The sequence below is a fragment of the Apodemus sylvaticus genome, chromosome 9 (assembly GCF_947179515.1).
Source record: "Apodemus sylvaticus chromosome 9, mApoSyl1.1, whole genome shotgun sequence".
Lineage (NCBI taxonomy): Eukaryota > Metazoa > Chordata > Mammalia > Rodentia > Muridae > Apodemus > Apodemus sylvaticus.
This window is the reverse complement of record NC_067480.1, coordinates 80,828,293-80,844,909: the sequence shown is the minus strand read 5'-3', so window position 1 is coordinate 80,844,909 and position 16,617 is coordinate 80,828,293. Positions and strand designations below refer to the sequence as shown.

Genomic DNA, 16,617 nt, shown 5'->3' with positions numbered 1-16,617 from the left:
GCCCAAACTACACAGTAAGGCTGTCTTTAAGGGCTGGAGAGATGGCTCAGCAGTTAAGAACCTGACTGCAATTCTAGAGGTCCTGAGTTCAATTCCCAGCAACCACATACCATGTTGGCTCACAACCATCTGTAACTCGATCTGATGCCTTCTTCTGGAGTATCTGAAGACAGTTACTCATATAGATAAAATACATAAATCTTTAAAACAGTAACAAAACCGAACATCGTCAGCACAGAAATGCTCAGTAAAGTATTACAACATAATCTGGGGACAGTAGGTTGCAGGCATCAGATAAGAGAGATTATTAAAGCAGAATATTAATGAAAATAAAATGATCAGGGGAAGGTATGTGTGATTTGAAACAGTGCAATGGAGAGAGTAAAATAGAAGGTGTACCTAGATAAAAGAACCCCGGTGATCAGAAAGATCGGGGCAGGAGACACGTCAGGGCGCATGGATAGGAGGTAAGCAGAAGAAAGGAGGAGGAGTCAAATAAGGTGTGAACCTCTGTGCGGTTGGGATTCACTTAGCATGGAAGGAAGGCTAGCAGATAACCATTGATGCTCTTATAGCTGTTGACAAACATGCCGCCAAGCCAAACCATCCCCTAGGCCTGGGGGGCGGGGACGGCATAGGGAGAGCCTAGACCAGAAGCTGTAGAGTCGTGAAGGAGACGCCTGGCTGCGGGGACTGAACAGAAAGCAGCAGCATCGCGTCCAAGCTAGACTCCAGAGAAACAGCGGAGGCGGCCCAACACCACGCGGGGAATGGCCGGGGCGGGGTGGGGGGTGCGGGGATGGCGGGGCGCGGTCGCGAGCTGACAGGACCTGCTTCCCAGACTTACCCCTCCAATCCGGGAGGAAGGGATAAGGGACTTGGAGGGGGTTGGGAAAGGAAAAGAGGAGAAGGGATGGCTAGGCGCAGAGCTCTCTTCTCACCTCTCACCGCCCGGCTGGACCCTCGCTGTCACCCAGCAGCGGGTCCCGCAGCTCGGCCCGCCTCCTCCACGGCTCCTTTCCGGGTCACACGCCGGGCGCACGCACGGCCCGGGCGACTACGGGTCCTACCGTGGCCCATTGCGAGCGTGGCAAAGCGACGCGTGAGTGGAGCATGCGTATTAGCCGCGGGTGTCCGCAGCCGGTGTCCTTCCCAGGGAGCCCGGTATCCTGTGCTTCACCGGGTCCACCTTCCTCTTCCGCTCACCCCAGCACCCATTCCTGCATTACTTAACCCATACTCCCATCACCTCATAACGTGTGTGTGTGTGTGTGTGTGTGTGTGTGCTATTTCCCAGCACGCCCCAAACCCTGAAGTATTTTAGGTCATTGGACCATTTTGACTTTTAAGTAAAATCTTTCCTGAGCTGCTGGCAAAACCACGCATGGCGAGAAAGTCCCCAGCCCAGATCTCTTCAATCACGTAGGATTGAACAGTCTTGGGGCAGACTTTAAGGGATTGTGTTCCCTCCTCCCTCCCGATGCTGAAAAGATCCCAAAGACACAGCCAAAGACCCCAGTCTGTGCACAAAAATGATACATTTATTGAAAGAGTATTTTTTTTTTAATACAAAAGAAAGCTCTGTACAGAGGATGTGGCCACGTCCACTATTCCTGGGTCAACATCCCAGGAGAAGCAGAAACCACGGCTATAACCACGCGCACTCCACATTCACACAGACACACCCAGGCACAGGCACACACCCCCCCAGAGCCACTTAGGAAGGGAAACACCAAGGGTCACTGCACATAGAAATGCCACCTCAGTCCTGACAAATAGGTTCTCCCAAGGCCACAATCACACAGCACACATCGTGGTAAGCACTTTGCCTGATTCACTCGCCCAGGCTCTATCTTTTGTGAGGAGGAATCAACACCACCTCCGTGTTGGGGGAGGGGCTGAATGGGCGGCAGTGGAGTGAAATGAGCAGAGAAGGGGGCTGGGCAGTTACAGACCTGAGTCCCAAGCCCCCAACTCTGGCCCCTGGTTTACCATGCCCCAGTCTTGAAAGCCACCCAAACGCCCCAGCAATTTCCAGGAGAAAGGCCAGAAAGGTGGCATCCCAGGTGGGGAAGGCAGCAATGGGGATTAGAGGTTGAGAGGGCTCTCAAACGTGTCAGCAGATCCTCCCCAGGATACATAGCCTGTGCAAAAACCTTCCCTACCCCTTACCTAACCACAGAAGCAGGCTGTTCCTACGGAAGGCAGGAGCGAGGGGTCGTAGCTGCTGCCCGCCTCAAAGCTCCTTAACGGATACAGGTGGTTTAGGCTGGCTCTATCACAGGGTAACACACCCTCCCTACGCTAGCCCACCCTCAACGTCCCCAATGGGATCTTAAGGGATGGGACATGGCCCTGTACAAATTACATAAATACTGAGGTTACACTTAGAAAAATAAAGTCATTTTCTTCAAGGCTTTTTGTCTTAATTTAAAAAAGTTACAGTAGCTGCTCACTCCCTGGGAGAGCTGCCCGCTCTGGCTCCCCATTGCTGCGCTCAGCCCAAGAGCTGCTCCAACCTCTGACCCCCATTCCTGTGTCTCCCTACCTCCTGAACCCCATCCTGCTCACTGCACCTTGGGCCCCAGGTGCCCAAGCCCAGGGGAGCACAAGGCTGCAATGATCATGCTGTGGCACAAAGGAAATCAATCTCCTCTACCTGACCCCCCCCCGCCCCACCCCCACATTTGGTCTCCCTTGTCCCTCTTCCTAGCAACAACCCTAGAGGGCAAAAGAGGCCTAGAACTGTGGGTCACCCTCCCACCCCCCTTTTGTGGCATGGCCTGAGGGCCCCTCCCCCAGCTTTCTCCTGGAGAGAACCCAGGATGTGGAGCAATCCCAGAATCTTCCACACAGACACTGGTGGTCCCGAGCTCATGGGGTGGCTGTCCCCAGGGGCTCAGACAGTTCTGGGGAGCCCAAGAGCTTCCCCAGGAACGGGGAGTGTGGGCAGAGAGGGGGATGAGAAAAACGCCATTAAAAAAAAGTTAAATATTTTAAAAATATATATTTATAGATTTGTTTTCACTTCATCTCCTCAAATAAAAAGTTCAAAATCAACTTTTAAGTAAAGCAGCTGGGAGAAGGGGAAGCCCAAGGGCAGGGAGGGAACGCTAATGGTGGTCCCTCCAACCCAGGGCCCCTGGAGGTCCATGGCGACAGAGGCAGGGCAGGCCGGCCGGCGGGCGGCCCAGCAGCCTGCCCAGCACAGGCCCGGCTGTTTCAGGAGCTGGAAGGGGCAGAGGGTGAGGGCGATGTGTGAGGAAGAAGCCCATCTCTCCCAGCTGGCTCCCTGAGGGGCAGGGGCAGGGCTCTTTTGACCCAGACCTTGGCAGACACAGAGCTAACCAGAGGTCGCCAAAGGGGCTGGAGAGAGGGCCCCAGATGCTTCCTCTGAGAGGACCACTGTGCCCAGTCCCACAGAAGGCCTGTGAGTGGGAAGGCGGGCACAGTCCCGCTGGGTAAGCTAATACTCAGCAAACATTGAGCCAAGCTGGCAGGGGTCTGAGGAGGGAGAAACTCCACCATCAACAGCATGACAGGTAGAGCAGGAAGGAGGGGCTGGGAGGGCAGGCAGGCCCGTTTCTTTGGCTGGAGTGAGAGGGCATAGTCCTGTGGCTGCCCACTCCTTCTCCCCGCCTCCCTCCTTCGGCCAGTCAATGTGTGTGTAAAGAAACCGTGAAAAGGCAACAATAAATAAGTGGTGCCGTCCCGTGGGCCGTCTGTCCAGGGTGGCGGGCGGATCATTCACTCTTGGTGCTGTGGGGGGCGTCCAAGTTCACCACCTGTAGCTCGGTAAGGTTGCTGCTGCTCCCAGCTTGCTGCCCTATCACAGCCATCTGTAAGGAGGAGGAGTGTGAGGACAGGAGGAGAGAGACAAGCAGGCTTGGGCGCCCCCTGCTGGCCGGCTGTTCCGGCACTGCGTAAGCAGAAACAGCCGGCCCTTTGCTAGGGGAGACTGGCTGAGCTGGGCGGGACAGGTAGGAGTCCACCATACCTGGTGAAGCTGAACTGCAGAGACAGGGATCTGCACGGTCCCAGACGGTGCTGTCAGGAACACCTGAGGGACACCACCTGCATCGGAAAGCACGGGAGACACTCACTCACTTGCTCAGGAGGAGCTCGAGATCTCAGAGGAGCATGATATGCACAAGTGTCTGGGAAGCCTCCGACACGAGCCCAAGGGTGTGTGCCCCATAGTGTCTCACGCACACACAGCATGGGGGTGCCTGTGGTGTGAGGGTTTACATGCGTATGAGTATCCAAACGAATAAGGGCCCTTGTCCATTGACTGTGAGAATGCCCAGATCCGTGCGTTTGTGCAGGAATTCGTGTGGGCATCGGGGAGAGGGAAATGGGGGCGAGGGTGCGTGTCAGTGGAGCTGGGCGCACAGTGCCTGTGAAAGGGAGAGATACATGGTCCTTCTTTCTTCAGCCCTTCCCTCACCTGGCTCCTGGACCTGGCTGTGGGACACCTGCATGGTGGATGGTGCCTGAGAGAAGGCATTGAGCACGGTGAGGCTGCCATCAGCCAGGCCCGAGGTGGGGGCATACATCACTGCATGGGGACTAGGGTACATCATGTGGCCACCCACAGTTGTGGGAACAGACGACGTCATGATGGTGGCGGGCAACGTCACTGGAAAACACAGACACACATCAGGGAGCTGATCTCTCCCGGCACCTCTCGTTCTGCCCCCGGATGCCGAGCTCAGGATCTTTGTACCATGTCCTATGGCACAAGGTTTTCAAAAGCTTGTTTCTTTGCTCCTTGTCAACAACGACAATAAAGCCTAACTTTTTCTTCTGAGCACAACAGCCCACTGTTCTAGTGTGGACTGGGCATCCATCAAAGTGTCTGTGCCCAGACCCTAGGATCCCTACAATGGCCTCCTCTCAGGAAAGCCAGGGCAGTCTCTTCAGAAACTCCATCGCTCATATCCTCCTCACTCTTCCTAAACTTACACCTAACAAGTTCATCCTTGAGTCAAGCACATCTCAAATGTTAACATGGGAACTGACTCACTGGAGACTCCTGCTTGTCCCCCAATTCCCAGGTACTCCAGTCCCTAGACCAGAAGGGATTCAGCTAATGTGTAATAGCCAAGATCGGAATGGCAGTAACTTAAATGTGAGGGTTCACTACAATTCCTGGAAAGACCAGCAGCAACTGAGAGGAGCTGGAACTGTGTGAGACTCAGTGTCTCGGATGGTGAGAACTGCTCTTGGTCCTCCCTGGTTACTGAGCAGATAATTTTTAAATGGTCCCTTATTTCTTCCTCGATTCCCCACTACAGAGCAGGGTTCAAACCTCAGCCACGCTCACCTAGCTTTCCTCAAAGGATGAGGCCAGAAGCCCCAGTTTCTACCTAGTCAATTTCCTGGGGTCCTTGGACCAAGAGAGACATGCTGCTAAGTATCTACTTTTAGGCTTCCTGTGGGAAGGCAGGACATTGGGGTGGGGGAGGAGAGTGGCAAAGTCATACCTGTCCCACTGGAGGAGGTCTGCGTGAGGTCTGTGCTGCTGTCACGAGAGGGAGACGCTTGCTGTGAGGCCTGGTGCACATGAATGGCCTGCACAGGGACCTGCTGGGCCACTGCCCCACCTACAAGACACAGTGTTTTACTTTGGTTCCATCCTATGCAGCTGTCACCTTCAAACATGTTGGAGAACTATATTCCCAAGGTCCCATACACTGGCTCTCAATTCCTGTCACTTTCCCCTGGGACCTGAAGAAGTTCTGCATGCTCTGAATGAAGTGATTTCCCTCTTCCTCCTGCCCCGAGCTTTGCTCCATCTTCAGCTGACAGGGAGCTAGCCTTAATCCACCGAAGCCATAATCGGCCCCCAGTCACAGCAGATAAGGAGGAGAGACATCCCCACAGCAATGGAGGTACAAGGGCGAGCTGGGCACACAAGACCAGTGTGGAGACGAAACTTATACACCAACAACAGGGATCTATCCCACTGGGCAGAGCATGCCTTCCAAAGGGAGATGAGATGATTCTCTTTGGCTCCGACCCATGGTTACCCTCCTTCTTGCCAAAGAAAGAGGTCCTTCTGGTACTAGCCCTAAAATCACTCAACACCCTCAATTTGTCCCAGAGAGCAGACCTCTCCCTGCCTGTTGTGACTCACCAGGCATGAGGGTGAAGCTGGTGGGCAGCTGCATAAGGCCCCCGGAGGACACAGGCCCGCTGCCTGTGCTCTTGAGCACAGTCCCGTTGGCACTGCTGACAGCGCTGGGGCTGACACTAGCAGACACTGGTGCCAGGTAGTTGGTGATGGGGAAGGAGGGGCCGCTGCTGACTTGCATGGTGGTAGAGGTGCTGGGTGCTGTTTGGATGGTGGAGGTGGTACCCGGCAGGTTGGTGACTGTGAATGCTGGCTTCAGTGTGTCCTACACCCAGAGTAAAGATGGAGCAGTGAGCTTCTTTTTTTTTTTTTTCGAGACAAGGTTTCTCTGTGTAGCCCTGGCTGTCCTGGAACTCACTCTGTAGAAGAGGCTGGCCTCGAACTCAGAAATCCACCTGCCTCTGCCTCCTAAGTGCTGGCTGGGATTACAGGCGTGCGCCACCACCGCCCGGCTGAGCAGTGAGCTTCTAACAGGGACCTTATCCCTGTAGTAGCTTTGTGTGAATTGAGAATTCAAGCTCAAATCCATATTTCAGTTAAAACCCTAGTTATAACTGCACCATGCAAGACATGAAACTGTTCCTGGGCACAGTGGCAAGGCCTGGAATCCTAGCACTTGGGAGGCTGAGGCAGGAGGCTTGCCATGCGCTCAAGGCTAGCTTAGTCTATACTATACAGTTCTTACTGTATAGTCTCAAAACTTAAAAATTAAAAACATAAAGGCAGGTGTGATGGCAAATGCCTACAATCCTAGCACTCAGAAGACAGAGGCAGGAGGATCTCAGTAAATGGGAAGTCAGGTTGGCCTACATAGTAAGTTTCAGGATAGCCAGGCCTACATAGAAAGACCATGTCTCAAAATAATAAATGAACGCTACAGAACAAACAAAAAATACAACTACTTAACTCAGAGGCTGTTAAAAGATTAAGCAGGCTAGCATTCTTAAAACCACTTAGAGAAAGCAAGACAAAAACAGACATGCGCAGCTCTCTGAAGGAAACCTCCAGCACATTCTTTGCCCCAGTGAATGGTACAAATCTCATTCAGTGTGTCTCTAGCTCTGGGTGACCCCAAGACAGTCACTCCCCTTTTATTCCCCTTAATCTCCTCTTCACCAAACAAGAGTGTTAGGTTTATGTTCTCTTTAAAAGGATTCTCATGGCTCGGAACTGCTGGGCTCTAAAGCAAGGACTGGCACTTTCAAAGAACATAAAGTTCAAGAGGGTTCATGAAGGCCTGACAGGGAAGCACTTTAGCCAAAGATCAACGACCAAGGAAGGAGCTTACCCACGTGTATAGTAATGAGGCCTACACATGCTGGAAATGGCGGCAGGTAACAGGTAACAGGTAAAGGGGGTCCTGGGGTACGGACTCTTAGAGAGCCTATGTTCTTAAGGGCAGTGAGCAAGAAGTCAGGACTTGAGAACCAAGCAGCCACCAGGCCTAGATCCTGACTTCAGGCAGAAGATTCAAAAGGCAAGGGTGGGTCTGAGTGGGATGTTTGCTAAGCAACGGTCCCCAAGACCTTTGATTGGTAAAGGCGTTGCTAAGGCAAACAGTGCCGCTTCCTCCCATTGGCCAGTTGTTAAGCACCCGGAAGGCGGAGCTCCACAAACAGCAAGCAGGAAGACCCGCCCCTTTCTCCTTACTGGGAATAAGGGGGAGGCATAACTAGAGCTGGCATCCTTAGTAGCAAGCCAATACTCTTCCTACACAGCCCAGGCCTGGGTATCCTGAACACCCGGTGTAAGGCTCACTACTAAGGTAGTCCCTCACCCAATCTGACTGCTCTCTTGGCAACAGTAGTGGGTTCTCAGGGCCCTGGACCCGGGAGAGTGCCCTTCCTATTCCCAGCCTGCCAGGAGGGCAGGGCCAAACTACACCCCCGCCCCCAGCGGGGAGACAGCTGGCGGGAGGAATGCGAAAGCCTTGCCAGGCAGGCGGGCTACGGGCGGGAGGCCGGCGTGGAGCCCGAACCGGCCTTATATGGGCACGGAGGCCGCCCGCTTATCTAGGGGACGGCCTCCTGTCAGGAATGGAGGATGGACACCTGTCTCCTAGGATAAGGAACACTAACCTGTCCCCACTCCTCATCACTAAGAGCGGCTATGTACCTATGCTAGTCCAAGAGAGGAAAGGGATTCCTGCCCCCCAACCCAGCCTCCCACATAGGTGACCCAAAAACACACCTTTGTTTCCCCACTGCTGTCAGACTCCGACACCTGGTAGGTGAGATCTGGCTCTTCAAAGCCAGTGGCACTCATTCTCTGGTCTGTGGTGGGGTCTGAGCGGGGTGGAGAGTCTGGCGAGTTGAGGCAGGTCTGAATCAGTGCCTTGCCGGTCTCACTGGTGATCATGGGCTGCAGTTTGCGGGTGGCAAAGGTATACACATGGCCTGTCTCACTGGCCACCAGCAACAGCACCTGTGTCCCTGTCAGCGTGGACAGCTCATAGGCCTGGGGAGTTGGGAGGAGATGGGCAGGTCAGCAACACTTTTCCTCACTAGTTCCCTGGGGAAAAATTCGAAGGTGATCTCCAGCACTGACTCCAGGATGACCTTCATCTCTAGTGACTGCAGCGGGGTCCTATCTAGACAGCTCAAGGTGAGCTGGAAGCAGAGGAACTACTAATGTCCTTTAAGAAGCAGGCCCATCGCCTGCAGGTACCCCAAGCAAACAGGAATAGCTTCCAGCAGGGATTGAGTTTATAACCTCAAGGTGGACACACAGAGCCACAATTAGCTATCCCCTAACACTGCTTGGCATCCGCTTCTTCCCCACTGTCACAGGGACAGTGAGGTCCCTACCACACTAGAACTCACATCGTATTTGTGTTAACAGCCACCAAACTGCCAAACTGCCCATGTTCCCTGCCAGAACACTGCACAGGCTCTAACCTGTTGCCGTAGCCTCACTTCTTTTGCCCTCTAATACTACACTTCTCTTTCGACTTGGGATGGAAGGAGGAAAGGTACTTTCTACCTTTTCCCAAAACCTTCTCCATGATGATCAAGGGTTATTGATAAAAGCACCCAAAACTATGAGAGCTACATTTGCAGTAGATATTCTGCTATGAGAACCCAGCTAAAATGTACAACCCACCTTGGAAGCAGCTGCAGCCTCTACAAGAATAGATAACAACCCCGGTTCCCACCCAGGTTTTAGGTGCTTTCCCAGTCTCTCTGCTTCCATCCCTTCCCGTATCTTCTAGATTCCAAGACGACTCCTATCCTTTCCACTTTTGATAGGATATCGTCTGGCAAATGATACTTCTACAAATCTTCCTGACTTCCCCCAACTTTCCATGCACTGATTTGCTCTAGAGCTGGAAACCCTACCTGTCCCCAAAGGCCAGCGATTCTGCAGCCAGCCCCGGGGCAGCGTGAGATTTCCACAGACAGCAACGGAAGACACATGGCCAGGGCGGGACTTGGTCCCAGCTTGCTGTTCCTCAAGGCAGCAGCTGCAGTTCTCCCGCGTAGCTTCCTCACCTGGTCCCTAACCCTGCCTGCCTGTCCTTCAAGCCTCTAGCGATGCCCACCTTGCCTCCCACTCAAGCTCGCTCACTGCTGTCATCCAACTCCTGCCTCCTCATCTCCGAACCGTCTGCTCCCTTTTCCACCGCCCTTCCCGCACACCGGGACACAGTGGATCTGCGGATCCCCGCGTCCTGTTCTCCACCTTCCTGCCGGCCTCCTGCACTCCTGCAGGACCCTCGTTCTCCCTCCCGCGCGCTGGTCACTCCCACCTCGGCGCCTTTGCCCTGGATTCCGGACGTTCGCAGCATCTCCCCTCTCCCCACATTTCCCCTGCGGCCCCTCCCCTCTCGCCCGGCCAGGGTACAACCATCCCCTCCCACACACCTCCTGCGGACTAGCCCGCCTATCACCTCCGCCTCAGTTCTGCCTCGCTCCCGGGCTACCTTAGAGCGCATCCCACCCTCCGGGTCCCCCCGGGGCGCGCCAACCTCCGGCTCCGGTACCTTCTTCATGATGCCCGTCTTCCTCTTGCTGAAGGTCGTGTAGCGCCGCAGCTTGTTGTCGATGAACTCCATCTTGATCTTCACGCGGCCCCGGGTCTTCTTCCCCGGCTTGGCCCCGCTCACCGCGCCGCTCACCGGCCCGTAGCCCCCGGCGGCCGCCGCCGCCGCCTCAGGCCCACCGACTACCACGCCGAGCTCCATCTCGCTCAGACTCCGCTTGAGGCCGCGCCGCTCGGCGCCCAGCTCCTCCTCCTCGCCGGACTCAGAGTCGCCCTCGCTGCCGCTGTAGAGGGCCCCGGCGGTGGGCGCCGCTGCCGCTGCAGCCTCCCGCTCTAGGCGACTCTGGCCGAGCCCCGCGCCGTTCCCGGGGACCCGGCCCCCGTTCGCCCCACGAGTCCCACCGCCGCCGCCCGGCCGCCCCGACGGGGTCCGGTTCAGGCTGCCCCCCAGGGCCGAGCCCCGGCCCAGAGCCGCCGCGGCCCCAGCTTGGCTCGGTAACATGGCGCTCAGTGCAGGAGGGCGGACGGGCAAGTCAGCGAGGAATCGGGGCCGCTGCCGCCATCGGCTTCCCGGTTCCACACGGCACTCCCGCTGCTGCTAAAGCCGCTCTTGCTGCCGCGGCCGCCGCTGCGAACCCGGGGCCCCTGCACGCCCGGGCCGACCTGGGCCCTCACTTTCCTGTCCCTATGGCCGGGGTTGCCCCAGGCCGCGCGCAGCGCCCCCTGTCCGTGTGCCGGGGAGGCGCGCCCTGCGGCCGTCAGCGTCCCCCGCGGGGCAGGGGCTGCTGGCCGCGGCCGAGACCGCGGGTGGAGGGGGCCGGGACCACGCGCTGGCTGCGGAGGTATCCCCCAACCCTTCCCCCCCCATATAAAGAGATACAATGTTTCCTTTTATGGCGAGGCCGCTCCTTATATGGCGAGCCCCAGCGCCCCCGCCCCATTGGTCCGCGCTTCCGGCACCTCCGCTTCCCATTGGCCCGAAGGGGATACTTATTTGCATAGACATACCGAACTCGCTGCTGTCATCCCGCGTCAGACAGCGATTCCGTAGGGGGAGGAGCCAACTCCTTAAAGGAACAGTGGAGCCGAGCCAGTTCCACCCCCCTGCGTTGGAGAGTAGTGGAGTATTGAAACTATCATAGAGTTAGCCTGAGAGAGGACTGGAAGGCAGAAGAGGGAACCCTTGAATGGATTGGGATTTGAAATAAATGAGGAAAAAGACTTCCTAATTCCAAGGAGGGCAGGAATAGATTGGAGCGCCTCTCCTACCACTTCCTGAGTGTTCCGACTTGCTAGCCCAGTGACTCCCCTACAGCACACACTTGCCTTTCCCTCTCTTTTCAAAGGATCAACACTTTCCCACTAGTCTGGCTGCGAGGTCACGTCGTTCATCATCCTCTACACTGGGGGTGGAGGGGTATCTTTGGCAGACACACATCTGGAGGAGGCACAGAGACATCCTCCTATCCATGATGGGGGCAGGGCGGAGAGGGAGAGGTCAGTGAAGACTTCCAGCTGCCGGCTGTGCTGAAAGAGAGAGGGGGGGTGGTCTCCAGGATAAAGCAAAGGCCTAAAAGTACAGTGGGATAGAAAATTTAAGCAAGGGATTGATCAACATTACACGTCCATAGGAGGATTTTTTAAAAAAAAAAAAAGATATAAAGGTTAAAACGTGGTGTTACAAAGCCCAAGTTAAGGGTCTGAGAGTCTGACTCTTTGCTCCAAGATAGAGAAAATATCTTGGATTTCTAAGTTACTGAAAGTATATCTGACCAGACAGCGTAGTAGTGCACACATTTAATTCTAGCTGTTCCTGAGGCTGAGGCAGGAGAATTGCCTGGAGTTCAAAGCCAACCTGGCCTACATAGTGAATGCTAAGCCAGCCAGGACTACTAGCAAAACCAGTCAAAAAGAAAATTATTCAAACATAGGGAGTTGAAGAGATGGCTCAGCAGTTAAGAGTACCAGCTGCAGCCGGGCGGTGGTGGCGCACGACTGTAATCCCAGCACTTGGGAGGCAGAGGCAGGCGGATTTCTGGTTCGAGGCCAGCCTGGTCTACAAAGTGAGTTCCAGGACAGCCAGGGCTACACAGAGAAACCCTGTCTCGAAAAACCAAAAAAAAAAAAAAAAAAAGAGTACCAGCTGCTCTCCCAGAGGACCTGGGTTCAATCCCCAGCACCCACATGGTAAATCACAGCTGTCTGTAACTCCTGTTCCAGGTGATCTGACATCCTCACACAGACATACACATAGGCAAAACACCAATGCACATAAAAATAAATCTAAAAAAAATATTCAAATAAAATGTCTGCCTCTGCAGGCCTGTGCCTGCAAACAAGTGACCTGGTCCATTCTCTGGTGTTGGTACCTGTACTGGCTAGTTTGGTGGTTTGGTGTCGACTTGACACAAGCTAGAGTCATCAGAGAGGAAGGAGACTCTGTTGAGGAAATACCTCCATGAGATTTAACTGTAGGACAGTTCCTCCATTAGTGATCAATGGGGGAGGGCCCAGCCCATTGTGGGTGGGGCCATCCCTGGGCTGGTGGTCCTGGGTTCTATAAGAAAGCAGATTGCTGGGCAGTGGTGGAACAGCCTTTAAGCCCAGCACTGGGAGGCAGAGGCAGGGGGATTTCTGAGTTCAAGGCCAGCCTGATCTACATAGTGAGTTCCAGGACAGCCAGGGCTACACAAAGAAACCCTGTCTCAAAAAAAAAAAAAAAAAAAGAAAGAAAGAAAGGAAGGAAGCAGGCTGAGCAAGCCATTAGCATTTCAGTAAGCAGCATCCCTCACCCCTCCATAGCCTCTGCATCAGCTCAGCTCCTGCCTTCAGGTTGCTGTCCTGTTTGAGTTCCTATCCTGATTTCCTTTGATGATGAACAGCAATGTGGAAGTGTAAGCTGAATAAATCCTTTCCGCTCCAACTAGCTTTTTGGCCATGGTGTTTCATCACAGCAATAAAAACCCTACGACAGACTCCATCCCTCAGCATCTGAATACAGATTTAAAGAGGACAAAGAGTAAAGGAAGCCACAGCAGGGGTCTGGGGCTAGGCAAGAGGGGCTACACGTGGCAAGTCACCCCAGTCTGTGCATGAACATCCTGGTGTATTTAATGAAATGGGTTTCCTTTAAGTGTTGTGAAGATAAAGCGATCGGTTCATTGAACTGGTAGCAACAAATAAGCCAGCTAGATGGGGTGGCTTCATCCTTGCAACACCCAGGAAGATCACTAGAAGGATGACCATGGGTCTAAGGGCTAGCCTTAGTAATGTAAGTAATGTGTGCACGCACACACAGGCACACGCACAGGCACACAATTAAGTACTGAGCCAAAAACTTAAAAGATTTGAGTTCAAAACCCAGAGCTCATGTCAAAAAAATAAGCCAGCTTTGGTGGCTCATGCTCGTATCTACTTCGGTGCCAGGGGGAAACAGACAGCTGGGGCCCCTGTCACTCAGGGGACCTCTATGTGGCAGTCTCCATTTGAGTGACAAACCGATCATGTCATAACCATCTAGGCCTGGGCTAGTGACATGACTCAGTAGGTAAAGACACTTCCATGTCTGATTACTGAGTTCAACCTGAAACCAAACTGGTGAAAGCAAAGGCCCAGCTCTCAAAAGCTGTCCTCTACACACACACACACACACATACATACACACACACACACACACATACATACACACACACACATACATACACACACACATACACATACACACACACATACACATACACACACACACATACACACACACATACACACACACACACACACTGTAGTGCATGTGCTCCCATACACAGGCACAAAGTAGAATAAAAGCAGACAGACCTCTGAGTTCGAGGCCAGCCTGGTCTCCAGAGTGAGTTCCAGGACAGCCAGGGCTACACAGAGAAACCCTGTCTCAAAAAGCAAACAAACAAATAAATTCAGTGGACAGACTCTGAGGAAGGACAATCAAGGCTATCCTACATCTGCTATACTCAGTCATACAGCCAAAAACAAAACACAAAGTTAAGTATCAGGTATCAAAGTCTCACTGATCACAGGCTGGTACTGACTTCACTATGTAGCTGAGGAAGACTTTGAACATGTACTCCGATGGACTGGAGCCACCACACCCAGTTTTAGTATTGTCACATAGAAGTCCCATTTGAACCATGTGGGGGTAGACTGTACCTGTAATCTCAGCACTCTGGTGGAGGCATACCAATGTCTGTGAGTTCCAGGCCAGCCAGGACTACATAGTGAGACCCTTTCTCAAAACACCACACACACACACACAGATACACACACACTCAACAAAAGCTAAAAACCACCAACCACTTTTGTTTGCATTATCTATAGGCTGAGCTATATATAAGTACCATTTTATAGGTCAAGAGGGTGGAAAATTGATTTCATCTGCTTTATGTCTGTGCTGGGTGACAACGTCCATTGTACTATTTACTATGAATCACGGTCCAGAAGATGTGAGAACTACCAAGAGACTTGTAATCTAGCATGAACATGCATGTACCAACACATATAATATAGGTATAGTCACTAAGTCTCTGAAAATAGGAGCTCCCCACCACTTCCATTTCCCAAGAGTTTCTTCCCCACTAATCTGCACCACAGGTATTTAAACATATGGAATGCATTAGCGTAAGAGGCAGAACAGGTCTGATAACACAAGCTGGCTCTGGGAGGGTTCAAGGAACACAGATAGAGCAGGGATGGGGTAGGGTGGGGGTTGACTAATCAGCCCAATCTGGATCTGAAATCCACAGCCCTGAGGTTTCATCCCACCCGGCTTCCCAAGAATTTGGAGTCCTGTACTGTGAGGAAATTCTCCATCTCATCCACCATGGGAGGAGTCTGGGGGGAACACTACCCTGTCCTCAGCTTTCCATCCAAGGTGCTGCTCTTTCTGTGGGCTTACTGGATTGTGTCACTGCCTCCTTGAAGACTTTGTTCACACCAACTCCTGTCACCACAGGAAAGGAGTGGGAGACTCGGGTCTGCACAATGCTGGGCAACTGCAGGTTCAGGAGCCAAAGCCATTGCTGATATAGAATTAAAACTGGAATCACAGGTTGGAGAGATGGCGCAGCGGTCAAGAGCACCAGCTGCTCTTGGAAAGGACCTGGGTTTGGGTCCAGGCAGCCATATGCCAGCTCAAAGCCACCTGCCGGGCTATACTTATGGGGTATACACTCTTCTGGTCTCTGTAGGCATCAGGCACACATGTGACATCAACATACATGCAGGACTAATACCCATGCACATACAAAAAAAATCTTTTAAAAAAATGGATTCTGGCCTGGCGGTGGTGGCACATGCCTGTAATCCCAGCACTCTGGGAGGCATAGGCAGGCGGATTTCTGAGTTTGCGGCCAGCCTGGTCTACAGAGTGAGTTCCAGGACAGCCAGGGCTATACAGAGAAACCCTGTCTCCAAAAAACCAAATAAAAAAAAAAATGGATTCTGGTAGCTGGAGAGATGGTTCGGAGGTTAAAGGTACTGACTGCTCTTCCCGAGATCCTGAGTTCAATTCTCAGCAACCACATGGTGGCTCACAGCTATCTGTAATGGGATCTGAAGCCCTTTTCTGTTGGGTCTGAAGACCCATGTACATGTATATGACCCAGTGTACTCATATACATAAAATAAATACATTAATTTAAAAAAAGACACTTTAAAAAATGGATTCATCGGTGTGGGGCTGTAGCAAAGTTTATAGAGTACTTGCCTAGCCAGCCCCACAAACACCAGGCCTGGTGTACATACCTGCAACTTCAGGGCTCTGGAGGTGGAAGCAAGAGTATTGGGGGGGAAAGTTTAAGGTTATCCTTGAATGAATTAAAGGCCAGCCTGGAGTATGAGGCCCTGAACTAACAATCAAAATTCATAGATGCGTTATATTTGGATAATATAACATTTGTGTTTAAAACATCACATTATTACATTTATTTGTGTGTGTGTGTGTGTGTGTATTCACCTGTGAATGTATGCATATCATAGTATGCAGGAGCTGCCTCCACATGGTGGCTCACAGTTCCAAGGGAGAGCCAATGGTTGCTTCTGGCCTCCTTGGGCACCAGGAACATATGGTACACAGACAGGTAAAACACCCAGATGCAAAATATAAATTAAAAAAAAATGTAAATGCCAATCATGGACAGGAAGGGGCTCAGTGGTTAAAAGTGCACACTGCCTCTCTAGAGGTTTAGGTTCCCAGAATCCATGTTGGGTGGCTTACTAGCTACAAGGAATTTAGCACCCTCTTAAGGAGTCTGCATTCACAGGCGCGCGCACGCGCACACACACACACACAAATAATGCAAGTAAATCTTGACTCTTCCTTTTCTTTCATGCACACTGCTAACAGTGCTTAGCCGTACACTAGGTCTGGGACAATAAGGACCTGATACACTATGTAGGTGCCTACCATCGCATGTTTTTAACATCCAGAATTACACTTTGATATATTTTTTTCTCTCTTATGTTTAAGC

At 52.7% G+C, this 16,617-nt stretch overlaps 2 protein-coding genes across 5 annotated transcripts in view; both read right to left on the bottom strand.

Annotated features, from left to right (window-relative positions):
• Cul9 (cullin 9) overlaps window positions 1-1,039 on the bottom strand; it is a 43,456-nt gene extending 42,417 nt beyond the window's left edge. The window contains exon 1 of one of the 3 annotated variants that reach the window (XR_007979433.1): window positions 942-1,039. The gene's annotated coding sequence lies outside the window, so the exon portion shown is untranslated. The remainder of the gene's footprint in view (window positions 1-941) is intronic. The other 2 variants (XM_052192430.1, XM_052192429.1) reach the window with 2 other exon arrangements.
• A 482-nt stretch (window positions 1,040-1,521) lies between these two features.
• On the bottom strand, window positions 1,522-11,006 carry Srf (serum response factor). Of its 2 annotated transcripts, XM_052192627.1 has the most exons (7): window positions 10,119-11,006; window positions 8,327-8,593; window positions 6,140-6,401; window positions 5,487-5,606; window positions 4,448-4,639; window positions 3,998-4,074; window positions 1,522-3,839 (listed from the first exon to the last, which is right to left on the bottom strand). In XM_052192627.1, the coding sequence occupies exons 1-7, from the start codon at window positions 10,617-10,619 to the stop codon at window positions 3,744-3,746; spliced, it is 1,515 nt and encodes a 504-aa protein (XP_052048587.1). In that variant the 5' UTR covers window positions 10,620-11,006; the 3' UTR covers window positions 1,522-3,743. The 2 variants fall into 2 exon arrangements, with proteins under 2 accessions (XP_052048587.1, XP_052048588.1); XM_052192628.1 differs by lacking the exon at window positions 4,448-4,639.
• Window positions 11,007-16,617: the final 5,611 nt, after the last annotated feature.

Coding starts and splice junctions, on each gene's coding strand:
- Srf (XM_052192627.1), bottom strand. CDS start 10,619: ATGTTACCGAGCCAAGCTGGGGCCGCGGCGGCTCTGGGCCGGGGCTCG. Junction 8,594..10,118: donor AGACGGGCATCATGAAGAAG/GTACCGGAGCCG, acceptor CCAACTCCCCAG/GCCTATGAGCTGTCCACGCT. Junction 4,640..5,486: donor GACCTCCTCCAGTGGGACAG/GTATGACTTTGC, acceptor TGTGTTTTCCAG/TGACGTTGCCCGCCACCATC.